The sequence below is a fragment of the Podarcis tiliguerta genome, assembly GCF_965153285.1.
Source record: "Podarcis tiliguerta genome assembly, chromosome: 14".
Classification (NCBI taxonomy): Eukaryota; Metazoa; Chordata; class Lepidosauria; order Squamata; family Lacertidae; genus Podarcis; species Podarcis tiliguerta.
In genome coordinates this window covers 6737379-6756850 of record NC_139547.1, presented here as the reverse complement: position 1 = coordinate 6756850, position 19472 = coordinate 6737379, and the positions used below count along the sequence as shown (strand labels likewise).

Genomic DNA, 19472 nt, shown 5'->3' with positions numbered 1-19472 from the left:
GTGTCCAAGAGACACCTTGATACCCGAGTAGTGAGGGGGAACCTGTGGCCCTCCAGATGTTGTTGGATGCCAGCTCCCATCAGCATTGTGGGCATGGTCAATAGTCAAGAGACACTGGATGTCGTAGTCTAGCATCACCTAGAGCCACACGTCCCTGCCCTACTGCTGCTCTTGAGAGATATCTGAGCCTTGGTTGGAAGTCATGCCACAGCTGCCTTGATGGCTCAGACAGAGCAGATGACCAAGCAGGAAACTTGGTTGCCCTTGATCACCCCAGATACCTCTTCTTCCCTTGGTGAACATTCCTCCTTGCCTTGTTTGAAGTGAAAATTCAGGTGCATGTGTGGAATGTAGTTGAGAACCTCTGCAGAAGATCCAGCAAAGGTTTGGGGAATCTTTGGTCCTCCGTATGTTGCTGAACTACCATTCTCATCAACCCCAGCAAGCATGCTCAAAAGCTAGGAGTTATGGGAGTCGTAGTTCAGTAACATCCAGAGAGCCAAAGCCCCCCCCCCCATTTGATCTAGCAGAAGCTGCGGTGCTTAAGGAGAAGAAATCCAAAGCAGCAGGCAAAGGCAAGGCTGTCCTGCTCTCCCATTCCAACGCTTTAGCCACAACCACTGCAGTGGTGCACATAATCTTAACGTACTTCAGAAAGCCAGGAGAGCCAACCTGGTGGCCTCCAGCCATTGTGGACTCTTAATTCCCATCAGCCTCAGGCAGCCTAGCCACTGGCCACAGATTGGGGGAGTTGTGGCCAAACACCTAGCTGGCACCAGGCTGGCTAACCCTGGTTTAAAGTAACCCAAGTCCAGTTGACCCAGCTTGACCATCAAAGGCGTAGGAAGAGGGGTGGGGGTGACATTGGGCGCACCACCCGCCCACAACTCCCAAGCCTACCCCGGGCCGCTGATGGGGGGGCGGGTGACAAAAACATTTCCACACTGGGTAGCACCTGACCTTGCTATGCCTCTGCAAACTATACATAATTGCATCAGGAATAGTACTTTATAAACCACAAGTGGAAAACTGTGGCCTTCTAAATGCTTGAACGACATATTCCATTTCCCCTGACCCTTGGGCTCTGCTGGCTAGGGCTGATAGGAGTTGGAATTCAATAATGTCAAAATGGCCACAGGCAACTCATGCTGGGTAAAAACCAGCCTTCCCCAACCTGGTGCCCTCTGTGCGTTTCAGACTACATTTTGGGGAAGGCTAGAATGAACAAAAACGCTCCAATTGAGTATCAAAACAGAAGCACTGGCGCAAATATTTCCAAGGTACAAACCTCATGATGCATCACCCAGACACATTGGCATACAACACAAATGGCTTTTACAGTTTTATTAACAAGTCAGTTTACTACACAAACACAAAATGTAACATCAACGAGCTCCGAAAGGGCCTTTCCTGGGATGTACTCACTGCTTTTGAAGTGCTACATGGAGGTTGCTGTTGAAAGAGAGCTGTGCCGAAGTCTGAGATGCTTAGGAATCAGTCAAGGTGCAAGAGGGTTCAGTTCCGCATCCTGTGTGAGTCTTGAGAGCTACTTCTGACATTCTACTTGGTGGTTTTTGTCTCCCACCAAGAGCAAAACAGCAACGCCTGCTTTATATACATTGGTTTAGGCACATTTTCCAATAAATTTTTGTTGCTCAGGTGAGGGGCTGCACAAGGGGCGGGGAATCTTTGGCCCTCCAGTTGCTGCTGAACTACAGATCTCCCACTGACCCCAGCCAGCAAGTATTCTGAGTCTTGTCCATTCACCTAACAGCACTAGCTTAACAGAACCCTTCCCTGCAGCCTGCCTCCTCTTCTGGACTCAGTTGTCCTCTGCCTGTAACTTCTCCATGCTCATCCCTTGGTTGGTGGCCATGGAGATGGACCCATCAGGGCAAAAGGGGCACTACTTCAACTGCAGTCTGCTCTCAGCTGGGTCCCCCTTTCCATCCACCTCAAGGAGCAACCACCAGCTCCCGGCCTCAGGGTTCTCTTTGGGACTCGGCATGCAGACTCCCCTGCTTCCCGCCTTACCAGTCTCACTGGGCATCAGCCACCACTGGTTGGAGGCATTACCCAAACAAAACAAGCAAAGTGCTTTCCAGTTGTTCTCCAGACTTAATAAAAACAAGGCTGCTGAACTGCAGCTGCCGAAGGCTGTGGGCAGCGAAGAAGCCCAGCTTCCAGCTCCCCCTTTTCAGGATCAGTGCATAGGACAGAGTCATTCTTCTCTGCTGGCTATGCCAGGGCAGATCACAACCAATGTCCCTGTTGGAAGAACAGGTCCGGAAGGTCCCACCACAAGCTTCGCTCTAGCTGTCCATGATGGTCAGCCTCAAATTGGCTGGCGAAGGAGCTGCCTTCGTTCGAGCATAGTGGGGGTTAATGTACACTTCTCCCAGCATCCCCTCTTCCTCCTCTTCATCCTCACACAGGTCAAAGAAGGCTTTTAGGAGGTCAGGGCAGGTATAGTGAAGCGTTATCACCACGGCTCCGATCAGGAAGCAGAGCAGCCCTGGAAAACACAGAGACGGACAGTCAGTTAGTGAACCAAAGACAGACTTTGTTGCTGGCAAGGAAGGAAGCCGGAAGGGCAGATTTGATGCATCCATGCTTGTTTTCATGCTCAGTTTAATAAAGTTGAGAGTTTGTAGAGCAGCGGGTGGGGAACCTCAGGCTCAAATGAAGTTCCTCCAGGTCTTCCATAACATCTCCCCCTAACCAGCTTTGTACCCTTCTCAAGCACTTTTGCTTGAAACTCTGATTATTATTATTATTATTTTGCTTGCCTGGATAACTTGTGCTCTTTATATGTTAATGCTTTGATCCCCAGTATTCACTTCCAATAGTTGACAGTCTATTCTTGGTAACAGTCCCCCCCCCCCAAAGATAATAAACACTGAGTTTTATGTGTCAACAGACAACCATGAATTCTCTGCAAGGATCTCCCATCCTGGGTTCTGTGCAACAATAGGGTGCCCATCCACATAACTACATGTGCAAGTAGACTCACAAGAGACCATCTGCATGGTCCATGGTGACAGCAACCAACACTGGTCCAGCGCTGCTTGTGTCATTCTCAATTCAGTGTTGGAACCGTGCACACATGCTGTAGGGTGCACAATTACTATATCATTCAGTGTGGTGCAGTGGTTAGAGTTGGACTAGGGCAGCTTGGGTCCAAAGCCCCACTTGGTGGTGAGGTTCACACCATGAAGGATGCTGCTACCCTTTGGGACTGGTAGGGTGGAAGCCAGAACATACGGCTGGCAGAGACAACTCATTAATTATGATGATGATGATGATGATGATGATTCAGGCTTTGCCCCCTCCTCTGTTATGTACTGAGTTGAATAGGATCCAAAATGCAGCAGTCTGATTGGTCCACAGGAGCCACCCAATCCAGCTCCAGGTGGAAGTGAATCCACAACCTGATTGGCCTACAGGAGAATCCCGGAATTCGCCAATCACATGGGGCCCATTGTGTAAATAATGTATATAAAGCAGCCATTCCTCCTCACCACTATGAGCTGAATAAAGAGCATGAAATCCACTCTCGACTCCGAGTATATTTCACTGGCGACGAAGGTGGGATCCCGCTGAGCTGACCGCCACACACAGCACACCCACCTGCCGCACCGCTGCCTTGCACCGTGTGGGGCACCACAGATTGAGGAGGAAAATGGCAGCAGAGCCTTCCCCTGGACTGGTCATCAATGAGAAGGCAGGCGACTGGGGTTGTTTGGGGCCAGGCAGAGGTTGCTCTGAACCCCAGCCACTGAGGAGAAGCTCAGGTTACCAGACGTCCCCATTTCCCGGGGACAGTCCCTGGATTTACAAACCAGTCCCCATCCAAAATCCATTGAAGTTGAAAAGTGTCCCTGGATTCATTGGAAAAAATCTGTGAACCTTAGGAGCAGCTCACCTGTGGCCAGCGTCAGCCAGAAGGATGCGCCATAGGCGAGCTGCAAGGAGGTGGGGCCGAACTGGATGACGCAGGAAGCACTCCTCCCGGTGGAGAAAGAGAGTAGAGCAAAGATGAGGAAGCCGCCTGTGACGAGGGTCATGTAGCCGCCATAGACGGGGACCGGCATGGAGAAGAGCATGTTAGAGACCAGCCAGGAGCAGAAGGCAACCCTGCAGGGAAGAGACAAAGCGCTCGCCATTTATCGCAGCTCAGAGGAGAAGAGACCTGCTCCACGGGCAGAAGGTCAACCGGTTTAGGGGCTGCATGGGGAGGAGAGGGTTTTCACGCTGCGGGACAGAGAAGACCCAACGCAGCATCTGCGATGGAGGGAATTCTCGGCGCAATCCATTGCGCCACAAAGTGACTGGCAACCCAAAGCTGAATGTTGGGAGATTCAGGGGGCAGGCAAAAGGGAAGGCCTTCTTCCTGGGGGCACTGTTATACAGTGGTTCCGCTCCTTCCTCCTAGGCCGTGTTCAGAAAGTGGTGGTGGGGGGGGATGAGTGTTCAGACCCCTGGGCTCTCACTTGTGGGGTGCCTCAGGGTTCTGTCCTCTCCCCCATGCTTTTCAACATCTACATGCAGCCGCTGGGAGAGATCATCAGGGGGTTTGGGCTGGGTGTTCATCAGTATGCGGATGATACCCAGCTCTACCTCTCTTTCAAATCGAAACCAGTGAAGGTGGTGAAGGTCCTGTGTGAGTGTCTGGAGGCGGTTGGAGGATGGATGGCAGCTACTGGATTGAGGTTGAATCCTGACAAGCCAGAAGTACTGTTTTGGGGGGACAGGAGGTGGGCAGGTGTGGAGGACTCCCTGGTCCTGAATGGGACAATTGTGCCCCTGAAGGACCAGGTGCGCAGCCTGGGAGTCATTTTGGACTCACAGCTGTCCTTGGAGGCACAGGTCAATTCTGTGTTCAGAGCAGCTGTCTACCAGCTCCATCCGGTACGCAGGATGAGACCCTCCCTGCCTGTGGATTGTCTCGCCAGAGTGGTGCATGCTCTGGTTATCTCCCGCTTGGACTACTGCAATGCAGTCTACATGGAGCTACCTTTGAAGGTGACCCGGAAACTGAAACTAATCCAGAATGCAGCAGCCAGACTGGTGACTGGGAGTGGCTGCCAAGACCACATAACACCGGTCTTGAAAGACCTACATTGGCTCCCAGTACGTTTCCGAGCACAATTCAAAGTGTTGGTGCTGTCCTTTAAAGCCCTAAACGGCCTCGGCCCTGTATACATGAAGGAGCATCTCCACCCCCATTGTTCTGCCTGGACACTGAGGTCCAGCGCCGAGGGCCTTCTGGCGGTTCCCTCTCTGTGAGAAGCCAAGTTACAGGGAACCAGGCAGAGGGCCTTCTCGGTAGTGGCGCCCGCCCTGTGGAACACCCTCCCATCAGATGTCAAAGAGATAAACAACTCCCTGACATTTAGAAGACATCTGAAGGCAGCCCTGTTCAGGGAAGTTTTTAATGTGTGACATTTTAATGTATTTTTAATCTTTGTTGGAGGCTGCCCAGAGTGGCTGGGGAGACCCAGCCAGATGGGTGGGGTACAAATAATAAATTATTATTATTATTAATCATGCAGTGCATGGTTAAACTATGGAACTCATTGCTGCAGGAGGCAGCAGCAACGGCCACCAACTTGGATGGTTTTGGAAGAGGACGGGCCAAATTGGAGGAGGAGGAGGAGGGGGCTCTTGATGGCTCCCAGCCACAGTGGCTATGCTGTGTCTCCATGGACAGAAGCAGTAGAGCTTCCGAATTCTGAATAGGAGCCAGTGGTGGCTTAACAGTTAGAGTGTTGGACTAGGGGCTGGCAGGATTCGAATCCGCACTCGGTCATGAAGCTCACTGGGTGACCTTGGGCCGGTCACTGCCTCTCAGCCTAACCTACCTTGCAGAGTTGATGTGGGGGTTAAATGGGGGAGGGGGAGAACTATGGAAGCCACCCAGAGCTTCACAGAGAGAAACTTGGGATATAAATGCGACAAATAATAATTTCAGTTTCTGGGAACCTCAGGAGGGGAGAGGGCTCTTGGGATTGGGGCCTGTTTGCAGGTTTCCCTCAGGCATCTGGGGTTTTCCCCAGTGAGAACAGGAGGCTGGACTAGATGGGCCAGGGGCCTGATCCTGCAGGGCCCTTCTTATGTTCTCGTGCATTATCCTGCACACCACCACCCCACTGGTGCAAAACATTTCATGGCTAAATTGACTTTAGACTTGACGCCACCTTGGAAACAGGCCTCAATTCGCAGCATCTCCACCCAAAAACTCAGCTAAGCAGCTTTTGGAAAGATCTTCTGTCTGAAGCCCTGGAAGCAGAGCCTACCAGCAAGTTGGCCTTCTTCACCCCAGTGCCCACCCCTGATGCTCCTGTGACTCCAGCACCCATCACCCCCGACCATTGGTCAGGCTGGTGGAGGCTGATGTCTGATCACTTCAAGCTCCTTTCAAAGTTCAGTGCAAAGCAGTGCTTTGAAAGGGGCTTCTGAAGACCCCCATGGGCAAAATAATGTGACTTGGTGATTGGGGGCAGGGTTCCACCCACAAGGCGATGGGGAGATAAGAGCCTGGGCTTGCTGGTCTCAAATGGTCCCCCCCCATTCCTTCTGGAGTCCCAAGATGTCTGGGGCAAGCAAGGTTGGGGGAAGGCAGTGAGGCCCCCCCCCCCCATTTAGGAGACTGGCGAGGCCCACTCACCACAGGGTGGCTGACGCATAGTGCCCTGCCATTCTGTAGAGGTGATGGAGGCCACAGGGGCTGTCCCCGGTGAACTTTTCTGCCACGTAGAGGATGGGGCTGGGCAGGCCGTGCTCCAAGCCTTCGTCAAAGTCGTTGTCGTAGTTTGCCCCAAACCACCAGGAGAAATGCTCGTTGTAGTTGATCGTTTCATTGAGCTGTTCCACGGGGCTTCCTGCGGAGGCAAGATTGGTTAGCGTCCAAGGAAGGGCTGGGTTTTTTGAAGTGGTAAGGTAAAGGTAAAGGTACCCCTGCCCGTACGGGCCAGTCTTGACAGACTCTATGGTTGTGCGCCCATCTCACTCAAAGAGGCCGGGGGCCAGCGCTGTCCGCAGACACTTCCGGGTCATGTGGCCAGCGTGACATCGCTGCTCTGGTGAGCCAGAGCCGCACACGGAAACGCCATTTACCTTCCCGCTAGTAAGCGGTCCCTATTTATCTACTTGCACCCAGGGGTGCTTTCGAACTGCTAGGTTGGCAGGCGTAGCTACGGGCAAATGAAGGCATCGTGACACCTGGGGTGGGACGTCACTACGTAGGGCACATGTGCGGCATTGCTAAATACGACGCATGCGGCGTATGTAGCGATGCCACACATGCGCTGTACATAGAGCGGTTTGCCGCCGCTCCAGTGCCATATGGACGGTGCCGGGATCCTCTGCTTGCGGCTGCAGCCGAGAATGGAGGATCCTCTACATGCAGCTGGAGCGGTGATGGAGGGATCCCAATGCCATCTGTATGGCACTGGAGCAGCGCCGGGGGCAAACTGCTATGTACAGCACATGTGCGACGTTGCTACGTACGTATGCTGTATATAGCAGTTTGTTGCCAGTGCTGGGATCCTCTGCTCATGGTTGCAGCCAAGAACGGAGGATCCTCCACATGGGGTTGCAGCAGCGTGATGGCTGCTCACACCGCCGTGGGGTGCCTTCTTGTCACCCCCCCCCCAGGCATGGCACCTGGACCTCTAAACTATGGTTATTCATGGACCTCAAGGTCCTCTGCAGGGCAGACCAGGAGAGGTGGTCCTGTAAATACTGTAGCTGGAACTGATAGGACTGTGAAATGTTGGGGCACATCCGGAAACGCGCTGTTAGGACTCCCCCCCCCCCCATGTTGGCACCCCAGACTCACCAACTAGAGTGACGTTGAGTCCTGCCAGACCGACGTGCAGCCCAATCTCTGCATGGACCTTAGCTGGGCTGAAAGACTTGTAGGTGGTGATCGCTGTTCCCTGTGCCCTCTCCCAGTCAGAGGTGAAGTGGACAGCTGCAAAGGTGAGGAAAGACTCTGTGAGTGTCGGGCGCAGGAGAGTCTTGCCCGCCCTCTTTTGGGATGGCGGTTCCCCCAGAATTTACCCCTTTAGTTCCACACGCCACCATCCTCTGCAATCACAGATTAGCAGCCAAGGTTTGCAAATGTGGGTCAGGGTCGACACCACACTTTTAAGGCACGCGGCTTCTCACAAAGAATCCTGGGAAATGGCTGTTTTACCCTGTGCAAAACTGCAATTCCCAGCACCCTGAACATACTACAGTTCCCAGGACTCTTTTTGGGGAGGGGACTTTAAATCCACAGCGTGGATGTGAGCACAAACGAAGGCCAAAGACGGAGAGGTTTGCTGAGGTCAGATGGAGAAGGGGACTCACCAACGATGACCCCTCCGATAAAAAGGCTTGCGATGACCCGGAAAAGCCAGTACAGCCTCTGCCAGCAAAAGAGAACAGAAAGTCAAAGGGGGAAAGCGGATTTGCTTTTCACTTGGGTTACAATTACATCTCCCTTCTACACGGCTCCTGCCGCCACCCAGCCCTACTTGCCATGGGGGTGGGAAGGAGGGTTTGCAAGGGGCCGGGTGGGAATGTTCCAGGGGCCATATCTAGCCCATGAACTGGTGGCTCTGCATCGCTGCTTTAAAGCAACAGTTTTGGGAGAGAGTTCAGTTTTTTAACTGAGCAGCATCAGCAGGGTCTGTGTTTCCCTGAACTAAACTCCCCCTCCCCCAGTTGCTAATTATGGTAATTAATTAAAAGCATTTCCAAACTGCTTCATATTTCAGGAAAAAAACACCACTAAGCCACGCACAGCAAGTCCAACATCCACTGAAACAGAGATACAGCCTCTAACCAATAACACAGAATAAAAACATCTAAAAGCAAATAAAGCAAGCTATCAAGAGAATTCAGACACGTAAAATGGGGTCCAATCTTAGGGATCAAGGAGGATCTGGGCAAAAAGATGCCTGAAGGAACTGACAGCTGCTGCTTCATGTATGGCAGAGTGGAGGGCATTCCACAGTCCTGGGGCAACAGCAGAAAAGCCCCACTTTGGGGGTCCCCACCCTATAATGGTTTGCAAGGTGTTCTGCAAAGTGTCGAAGGGATCTCAAAGGTCTATCCATACAGGAGCAGGCGGTCTTTAAAGTAACCCGGTCCTAAGCCACCCTGAATATGGCCCCATACCTGTTTGACAGCCAGTACAGATCCCTCTACATAGGGGTAAGATATGTGTATCTGGGTGCTGTCGACCTGTTCATCATGTCCTGGAATATAGGCAGACATGATACTGATACCTGCATTTCCCCCCACCCTTCTGTGAGTTTAAGGGGTGGGGCTCGGGGGGGGGGTGAGATCAGGAAAATGCAGCAGGGGAGAGGAGATGGTTAAACACAGCCCCCAGCAGCTTCATGACAGTAGGATGCTGAATTAAGAGTGTTGAATTAAGGCTGGACCTGGCTTCAAATCCCACTCGGCTACAAATCTCAGTCACTATCTCTCAGTCTGGTCTACTTCACAGGGCTGGGGTGAGGACAGAGCAGAGGAGAAGGGAGAGCCTTTCGCACCTGCTGCCTTGAGATCTTTGGAGGAAAGGCGGGACAGAAATGTAGTTCTAAAATCACAGTAATAATAAATACACAGCATAGTACAGTGTCTGTCTCCCCCTGGTGGTCAGACTCCTGTGAATACACCATGCCAGTTCTTTTAGGGTGGGAGACGGGGAAGGAAATGTACTCCTGAAAAGGTTGATAAAACTACCAGGATTTTATTTTTTAATGTTTCCTTTCCATTTTAAGAATGTGACATCATACCTTTGTATTCTGGCTCTAACCACTGTGGAGGCTGCCACTGAGTCTGCCTTCCCCACCGCCAGGGTGGACTTCGATAATATGGCACCCTGAGCGAGGCCAAAATTTGGCGCTTTCCTCCTAAGTATTTATTTTCACAATAATTCCTTTGGGTACAGTTGCTTTTTTATGATTCTTCTCAGCAGCTATCCGTATTACAGTGTACCTCTAGATACGAACGGGATCTGTTCCGGATCCCCGTTCGCATCATGAAGCGAATGTAACCCATGCCTGCTCCTGCGCAGGTCACCACTTCTGTGCATGTGCGTGACATCATTTTGACCATCCGCACATGCGCAAGCGCCGCAACCCAAAAGCGCTCAACCTGAAGCATATTTAACCCAAGGTATGACTATTATTAATTATTATTATTATTTATGCATTATTATTATTATTATTATTATTATTATTATGCACCCACCTCAGCTCAGCACCCTGTGTGAGAAACCTCCCGCACCACCCTAAATCCAGCACTGATCACTCCCTTTCCTTTCCTGCATAAACATTCACTCACAGTTTCATCATGCAGCTGCAAGTCTCTGTGGTTTTATGGCTTTGCACACAAAGACAGGCACACCCACACACCGCCAAATAACTGAAGATAGTTGTGCCATAGTACGGAGATGGTGCTATGCACAACAGGCTGTGAACATAGCTCCAAAGCCCTTTTCTTTTTAAATACTAATTCCTTCTAACAGCAAAGTTGGGTACCATCTCTCCTTCCTGCCACCCCTTTGCTGCCTCTCCTTTGCTCAAAATCGCAGCCTCCCGAGGCTGCTTTTCACTTAAAACGAATGCAAACGTATTGCCGTTTCATTGCAGGGATCAATAATATGCTCTTCTGAGCACAAAGGGCAACACAGGGAGCTGCCTTTCTCCAGGGGAGGAATGATCGTCAGAAGGAGTGCAGAGAGAAGAAACATCATGGTGTGCCAGTAGCAGCACAACTGAATGCAACAAAACATGTCTCTCCTGTGTTGATCTCTGGTTTGATTTCACCCCTGAAGGCTCACTCATCACAGATGGATGGCAGCAACACTCTGACCCCGCATTATCAACACCGGTTGGCAGCAGCTTCCCAGCATTTTCAGGCGTGACTCTCTCTGAGCCAAGCTAGGAGAAGCCAGGAAGCGAACCTGGGACCACCTTCTAGCAAAGCAGATAATCTACTACTAAGATTTGGTCCTCCTTCAATAACAGTACTCACCGCTCTGCCCCGAATTCCAGGAAGGATGAGCAGGAAGCTGAAGGCAATTACAAGGAAGACAATAATTACAACGATGGTATCCACATCAAAGACAAAGGGCTTCCTGGGTTGGGGGTAAAAGGGATAGATGCCATCAAAGAGCGTCATTCTGAGGCAGGATACCTGCAAGACAGAGGTGAAAGGTGAATCAAACGCTGCCCAGATCCAGACCTGCTGAGGCCTCATGTGCCTTTGGTCCCATGCGCAGATATCCTTTATGTCTCAGGTGGGCTAATTTGGCCCACCTAAAATACTGTTGCAAATCTGGGATAACAGAGTTTGGTGTGCAAAGGGCACCCATAACGGCCAGCTTTAGTGAATGTTAGAAGATAATTCATGGTAGAATTTAGATAATATTTGGGAGTGCTGAAGGGAAGATGCCTGGGAAGATAGAAGACAAAAGTCATAGAAGCAAGCAGTGGCGTAGCGTGGGTTGTCAGCACCCGGGGCAAGGCAAGTAATTTGCGCCCCCTAACCCGTGGATTTGCGCACCCTAACCCCCAGATGTTGCGCCCGGTGCGGCCGGCCCCCCTGCACCCCCCACGCTACGCCACTGGAAGCAAGTCATTAACCCTTCAGTGGAAACCATCAACCAAGCAGGCAAGCTTGGTGAGGGGAGGAGGTTGCCAAAGTGATGGGAGCAAAGGTGCATGATGTGACACAGAAAAAATGTTGTGATTTAAGAAACAGGTCTGGAGAAGGAGTGAGCAAGACAGAGGGAGGAGCTGCTTGGAGCAGCGGTTCTTGGGAAGAACGAAAGTGGGCCAGATTCCAGGCGGAGGCCAGGCAGGGAGGATCATCTTGGCAGGCAGAGACAGAGGCACAGAGATGGCAGGCAGGATGCCTTGGGCTCGGGTGCTGCACTGCTCTGGGGAATGAGCCCCTTTTGAGATGTACCGTAATACTCCGATCAGCGGTTCTCAACCTGTGGGTCCCTAGATGTTGTTGGACTACAACTCCCATCATCCCTGACCACTGGTCATGTTGGCTAGGAATGATGGGAATTGTAGTCCAACAACATCTGGGGACCCACAGGTTGAGAAACAGTGCTCCAAACTTTCTCCACAGTAGACCCAGATATAAATATGTGTACAATAAACTATATTTCTTAAAGGCACTGCTGTGCCTCGATTTCCCAATGGAAACCCCCTGGAATCCTGCGACGGCTTGGCATAGTTTGGAGGGTGGCACACAAACTTTGCAGCAATATGACGCGACTTGGAGAGATTTTGCAGAAAAGGCCAAGTGTATGTTTAACTCTTATGCCACCTTTACTCCAAAGAGCTTGAGGTGTGTCTCCCTTAAAAAACCCCAAAACAAACAAACTTAACAGCCCTGCAAGGTAGGGTAGCTGAAAAATACAAACTTCAACAGGCAGCCTGGGCAGATGGCCAGCAAGCCAAAGAAAACAGAGGTCACGCCCGTCAGTCACGGACAAAGAAGAAGGCATGGCTACTGTCCCTGCCCCAAGCCCTGCTAATAACTCCCACCTGCCCCATGGCAAAAGGTTGGGCGGCCCTTCAAATCAGCTGAGAAATGTTTGCTGACCAAGAACAGGTTTTAGCTCCATCACTGTCTGTTTCCCCAGCATCCTATAAAGTTTTTGATCATCTTCCCACGCTTTTGGAGAGGATGCCTTGGTCTGGGAAGCGCCTGGAGTTGTGAGAGTCAGTGTGATGGTTTTAACATCAGATTAGGACCTCAGACTTTGAAATAAGGAATATTATGGAGAAAGGAACTGGAAAGGTGTGTGTGTGTGTGTGTGTGTGTGTGTGTGTGTAATTGTGTGCCACATCACATAGCCCCCTCATGCTAAAAAGAAAAAGGAAAACCCAAGTTCACCTGACCTCCCTAGTCTTGAAGCACACAATAATATACAGGACACATGACAGCCGCTGTAATTTTGAGAGCTAGTTTGGGGTGATAGTTGGGCTGGAGCTGGGGAAATCAGGTTCAAGTCTCCACCCAGCTATGACAGCAACTGGCCTTAGGCAGTCACTGCCACTTGGTTTCGCCTATCTCACAGGGTTGTTGTAGTGATGAAAGACGCAACTAGAGTGGGATGAAAAAAGTAGCAATGGTCAGCTACTCAGATCTCCCACATCCTTGCTGGACATTTAAAGCACGTGTGCAGCTTCTCCCAAAGAATCCTGGAAACTGTAGTTTGATAAGGGCACTGGGATATGTAACAGTGATAAACTGCAGTTCCCAGAGTTCTTGGCGGGGGGGGGGGGGGCAGAGCTTTAAATGTACGGTGAGGACCTAACACCACACAAAAAAGTGTGTGTGTGTGCTCATTTACATCCAAGTAGCAGCGGGTCGGTGGCAGATGACAACTCGAAATTAACCCTTCCTGCTCACATCTGCTCTGTGATGCACATCTGCCCCCATCCTTCAAGTTAGCGCAGGTAGCAAACAGTCAAAATTTAAGAGGAAATCGGGCATTTTGGCGATCAGGACGCGCGACCAACGGCATTAAAAGCGGGGAGTGATATTTTTCCCCCTCTAGCCCAGCGGTAGCCAACGTGGTGCCCGCCTTCACCGCTGAACTACATCTCCCATCATACTTGACTACTTGAGGCTCAGGCGCTGATGAGAGTCCAACACCCCTTTGCCTCACCACCCTCTGGGGAAAACCCACCCGCGTCTGGAAAATCTGAGGCTGCAGACCGCGGGGGGGGGGGCGGGGGGCAGCGGTACCGCAGAATAGAGAAGCCGCTGTTTGTCCTCCGTGCCGCGGCCACGCGGAGCCCGAAACGCGCGACGCCCCACCGCGCCCTGCAGGGTTGGGCAATGGGAAATGTTCGACGGGCGGGAGCCGCTCAAGAAAAGCCGGTCGCCTTAAGAACACAAGAAGAGCCCTGCTGGGCCAGCCCAAAGGGCAGGTCCCTCTCTGCCAGGGCCAAAACAGCCGCCTGTGAGGAAGCCCTCGAGCAGGGCACGAGCGCCGCAGCGCACTCCCCAGCCCCGGGTAGGCACCGATCCTCGAGGTAATAGGGAGCCATTGCGCTTGGTAGTCCGCCGGTAAATGGGCCGGCAAGCGGTTTATAGAAAGGGAGGCGGGCTGCAGACGTATGAGGCGCGTGTCTTCCCCGACGGCAGAGCGCCGTTTTCCAAAGGAGAGGATCGGGAGGTTAAAAACACTCGGGTAAGGTACTGACGGGCACCCACTGCCCCTAAGGCTCCCTGCTGGGGCCAGAAAAAAAAGTGGGAGCGCTCTGCGCACGCTCAGAGACAAAGCCTTCCATCTCCAACGTATGGCTCGACGGGAATCCCCCCCCCCCCCCCGCGTCCCGTTTGGAGTCAAATTCACTTTTGAGAAAGGGGTCTGGCTGCCACCTTTGGAATCTCCCTGCATTAGCAGATCCCATGGCGGCTCAAACCCTCTGGTGACGGTCGGCGGGCATCTGTGAACACTAAACATCTTGCGCATCCTGTGCGCGCCCAGAGACACTCGCTTCTCTTGCCCGCGTGAGGCTGGAGGGAGTTGAGCATGAAAAACGCTTCAAAGGGATGGATTTGCTCTGTCTTACAGAATCACAGAGTTGGAGGGAACCCCCTACAATGCAGGAATTTCTCTTAGATCATACATGACAGGTGTCCATCCAACCTCTGATTAGAAGTCTCCTTTGGAGCCTCAGTCTAGGGACCCTGGAGGTGGCGGCGCGGAAGAGAGACTTGCGGGGTCTTTGCCGTCTCCTCCTCCCTGCTTGGGTCCGTCCCGTCGGGCAAAGGCGCTATGCGGGAGACTTACCGGCGTGGCTGCAGCGGCGCCGTCTAAGCTGAGCGCAGAGCAGGCTGTGGGCGCCCAGCGCTGGGCGGCGCTCTTATATAGCGGCCGGGAGGGTCGCGGGCCGGCATCATGCAAATGAGGCGCTCGGCCCCGCCCCGGCCCCTCCCTCCCCGCCCGGCTCCGACGGGACGGGCGGCATTCCGGACAGACGCATCGGCGACGGTGGTGCGCGGACACCGGGGAGAGAGAAGCGTCAGCGGCGGTGGCAAGGACGACAGCAGCAGTAGGCGCAGCGGCTCAGGTGAGGTAGACGAGGCCGGGGGCAGGACAGGAGTGTCCGGGGCGCGGGGCGAACAGCAGGGTTGGAAGGAGCGGGCGAGAGGGGGAAAGGAAGGCAGCAGGTCACCTGGGAAAAGAAGGCAGCAGGTCGCCTCCTCGTCTGCCGCGAGGATCAAGCGTAGCTCTTTTTCGTTGCCCGAAGGCAAAGATCCCGAGAAAGGAAGCCGTGGGAAGTGCGCGCTGGGAACTGTTCTTCTTAGGGAAACCTTCTTCTCCACTTCTGTGGGCTACTGAAGGTGATGGGGCCCTTTATGTGTGACATTTTAGGGCAGGCATAGGCAAACTCCAGCCCTCCAGATGTATGGGACTACAATTCCCACCATCCCTAGCTAACAGGACCAGTGATCAGGGATGATGGGAATTGTAATCCCAAACATCTGTAGGGCTGCAGTTTGCCTATGCTTGTTTTAGGGAGCAGGCTAGCAGGCTCCCATTACTTACATCATAGGAGCCTACACAAAGCAAAACACTGTTGCTGTATGTAGGTTTTATTTTATTTGTTTTTTATCTTATATGTTCAAAATGTACATCCGGTTGTTTTTTCCTTTAATTTTTTTGGGGGGCCCTAGAGAGTGGGGCCCTAAGCTATATCTTGTTTAGCTTATACGTAAATCCGGCACTGCGTCCAGCATGCACACACACAGAGGAACTTGCAGACTCTTAAGTCTTAAGGCAGTTTTATTGCCTTCTACCTACCCATTGTTACTTTGGAAGGAAAAAGAAGCATGGCTAAGTTTCACCACTGGAGGACAGAATAACAGTGCAGGCGTTTTGTATATGATGCAGTCTGGAATTTCTACCAAGTGCCTGCATTTACATGCACATCCATGCATATTAGGGATAGTCAGTGTAGGACTACAACTCCCATCAGCCCCTGCCAGCATATGCCTGCCAGCATCTGGAGGACATCACACTGGCTTTCCTTAATATTTACTCTATCTGATGCCACCCTTTGGTCTACATACTATTTCATTCAGACTTGGAATTCATTGTATATGTGCCAATCACATTTCAGGATCAACCGTGACATGTGTTGTGTGGTTCCCTTCCTGATTGCTTGGTCCAGCATGTAGCGCACTCTGACTGCTGCAGTGTAATTTTGGGGTGATTTTTGATGTGGGAAGGCCTTAGCTCAGTGGTAGAAAACATGCGCCACATGAAGAAGGTCCCAAAGACCTCTCCAAACTGAGTAAAGGGGTAGTAAAATGGCAAATGCAATTCAATACAAAAAAAGTGCAATGTGATGCATGTTGGAGCAAAAAAAATATCTTCGTTTCACATATATGCTCATGGAGCCTGAACTGGAGGTGATATACCAGGAGGAAAACCTTGGGGTCATAGTAGATAGCTCAGTGAAGATATCAACCCAATGGCCATAAAAAAAACCAAAAAACAAATTCCATGCTAGGGATCGTTAGGAAAGGAATTGAAAATAAAACTGCCAATATCATAATGCGGTTATACAAATCTATGGTGCGACCGTACTTGGAGTACTGTGTACAGTTCTGGTCTCCTCAGCTCAAAAAGAAAATTAGAGGAAAGGCAAGTTACAGGCAACATGATAAAAATAGATAACCTTATGCATGGCACGGAAAAAGTGGATAGAGAAAAGTTTTTCTCCCTCTCTCAAAATGCTAGAAATTGTGGGCATCCCATGAAGGTGGATTTTGGAAGATTTCCGACAGATAAAAGAAAGCACTTCTTCATGCAACACATAGTTAAGCTCATAGCTGTCAACTTTTCCCTTTTCTTGCGAGGAATCCTATTCGGAATAAGGGAATTTCCCTTAAAAAAAGGAAAACATTGACAGCTATGGGACTTGCTCCTGTGGTTCCAATGATAGCCACCAGCTTGATGGAGGAGAGGGGTATGAATGGCTACTAGCCATAGATCGTTGTGCTTTGCTTTCCAATGTTGTATGCAACATTGTATGCTATGGTGTACTTCCATAATTGCAGGCAGCAATGCTTCTGGGTACCAGTTGCTGGAAACCAAAGGAGGGGAGAGGCCTCTTGTGCTCAATGTTGTGCTTGCTGGTTTTCCATTGGGGTATCTGATTGGCCACTGTGGGAACAGGATGCTGGACTAATGGGCCATTGGTCAGTTCCAGCAGGCTATTCTGATGTTCTTACCTGAGTTTGCTTGCCTGCCTGAACTCTTGAGTGGTACCCAAGGTGAGGTAGCCCATGAGGTCTTCTGGCAAGTTGTGATGGATGTCGTCTTCCAGACATCCAGCTTTGCTAGTTCTTTCCACTTACTCGATGTAACACTTATAAGTACATTCAATGCTGTAAGGAGATATTTGCCTTAAGCAAGAGGTTCCACTCCGGGTGAAAACAGAAGGCTGGTGTTTTTCTAAACCCAGGATTCAAGGCCCCCCCACCCCCCCCCTTTAAATGCCTCTAACTGCATTTGCCAATCAGGTGCAATAACGTTGAAGGAATGTCCTGAATTTCTGGGATTTTTGTTTCAACACTTGCAAATGTACACACACCTTAGAATGACTCACACCTGCTGGTTATTTCAAAACATATTTATTCAACACAAATATAGTTGCTTTTTTGTGTGTGTATGTTTGTTTGTTTCTATCTACACCCTTTCAGATTCTTTTGTGAAGAGTTGTGAATGAAGGGTGTGTTGTCAGTAGCAAAAGCTGCCTCTTTTTTGCAACAGAGTTCCTTGACGTGAAACGGATGGAACTGCTTGTCTTCTGCTAGTGCGTTCACGGAACTCTTAACGTTTTGTCGTCATAGTACTGTATTTGCAAGTCTTGGAGGAGTAATAGGAAGTGCATCTATGCAGGCAGGAGTATGTTAAGATCTACCTTCAAAGTAAATGCTTTTCTTGAAAATGGAGCAAGGAAGGCCCCATCTGCACTATAAATTTTAAGCAGGATCATAAGCAGTCATAGCTTTGCCCCAATAATCCTGCAAACTGTAGTTTGTTAAGGGCGCTGAGAAATTTTAGGAGACTTATCTAACTACAGTTACCAGAATTATTTGTCGTTTAAAGTGCTGTGGTCCTGCATTAAATGTATAGTTCAGACAGCACCCAAGAGGTTATAGTCAGTGGAAGCCACTTGACCTGAAGACCCTTTTCAGAGTACAGTATGTGGGGCTCATTGGTATAGAATCCTATATACTAACAGGAAGCTCATTCTCTGAGTGAGGATTCTTAGAGTTGCCAATATGACTCCTACTAGGAACAGACACATTGAAATTAACGGGCATGACTAATATAGGTCCATTATTTTCAGTGGCTCTACTCTGAGTAAAAGTTCATTGGCTACAACCTTTATGTAGCCAAATCAGCACTTCGACACTTGCACAAGAGGGAAGTAGCGGACATACAAAACACCCTTTTTGGTGGGGGCAGGTAGAATGGAGAGAACAAAAAACATGGGGGACGAGCAATGTAATGGAGTACTTTGCAAGGGGGCATGGCTGGCTGGTTGGAATCCTGAACAGGAGCAGTCTTTGCTGTAATATTTTGTTTGAGGTTCCTCTTGCTTTGAGCATAAATATAACCCCATTTTTTTAGAGTTAAATAAATGCAAGGTGGATAGATGTCAGGACATTTACTGACTCTGGCAGCCAAAAACATAATATAGTCCCAGTGACAATATATTTGCCCAGAGCAGAGATGTAGAACTTTCTCAGCCTGAGGGCCACATTATTTTCTGGGGAACTTTCTGGGGGCCACAGACGAAAGTGGTTAGAGTAATTAATATAAATTTTACCTTTGTATAAATGGCTTGTTTCTCCGCACTGTCACACACTGTTCTCCATTCTCCATCCAGCCAAGCAAGAAACCTTGCCTGAAAGCAATGACACATTCCAGGCAGACAAAAAACAAAAAACGTGCCTGAGGAGAGTACAAAACAGGGCCCAAGAGAATGGATGTGGCCTGTGGAGAGACGATGTGGCTTGGAAGAGTCCGGGTGACCAAGCAGAGAGGCCTGGAGGGCCACATTTGGACCCAAGGACCCGGGTCAGAAGAAGTCTAGGAAGCCAAACAAAAGGAGACATAAGGGGTGGCTGAAGCATCCTTACTGGCGGTGTGGAATAGTTAGAGTGGCCAAGGGTGCTAGAAAAAGCAAAACCGTTCATATGCTGCAGTATTCACTGGAGCAGGGCGGAAATCGGTTTGTCTTGCGAAAGAAAGCACACAGATGCAAATCTAGAAAGTGCAGGCATTCATGTTGCAGTGTTGAAGTTGACCACCTAACTGGGTTCCCAGAGAAGACAGTAGAAGTTTTTAAGGAAGTTTTTAATGTGTGATGTTTTATTCTGTTTTTAATCTGTTGGCAGCCGCCCAGAGT

At 50.5% G+C, this 19472-nt stretch overlaps 1 protein-coding gene across 3 annotated transcripts; it reads right to left on the bottom strand.

Moving 5' to 3' along the window:
- Positions 1–1341: 1341 nt before the first annotated feature.
- Positions 1342–18921, bottom strand: DUOXA2 (dual oxidase maturation factor 2). Of its 3 annotated transcripts, none has more exons than XM_083413187.1 (7): positions 18891–18921; positions 11041–11202; positions 8359–8416; positions 7844–7978; positions 6671–6884; positions 3926–4137; positions 1342–2515 (listed from the first exon to the last, which is right to left on the bottom strand). In XM_083413187.1, the coding sequence occupies exons 2-7, from the start codon at positions 11185–11187 to the stop codon at positions 2313–2315; spliced, it is 969 nt and encodes a 322-aa protein (XP_083269313.1). In that variant the 5' UTR covers positions 11188–11202; positions 18891–18921; the 3' UTR covers positions 1342–2312. The 3 variants fall into 3 exon arrangements, with proteins under 3 accessions (XP_083269313.1, XP_083269312.1, XP_083269314.1); XM_083413186.1 differs by lacking the exon at positions 18891–18921 and adding an exon at positions 15219–15339; XM_083413188.1 differs by lacking the exon at positions 18891–18921 and adding an exon at positions 14834–14865.
- Positions 18922–19472: the final 551 nt, after the last annotated feature.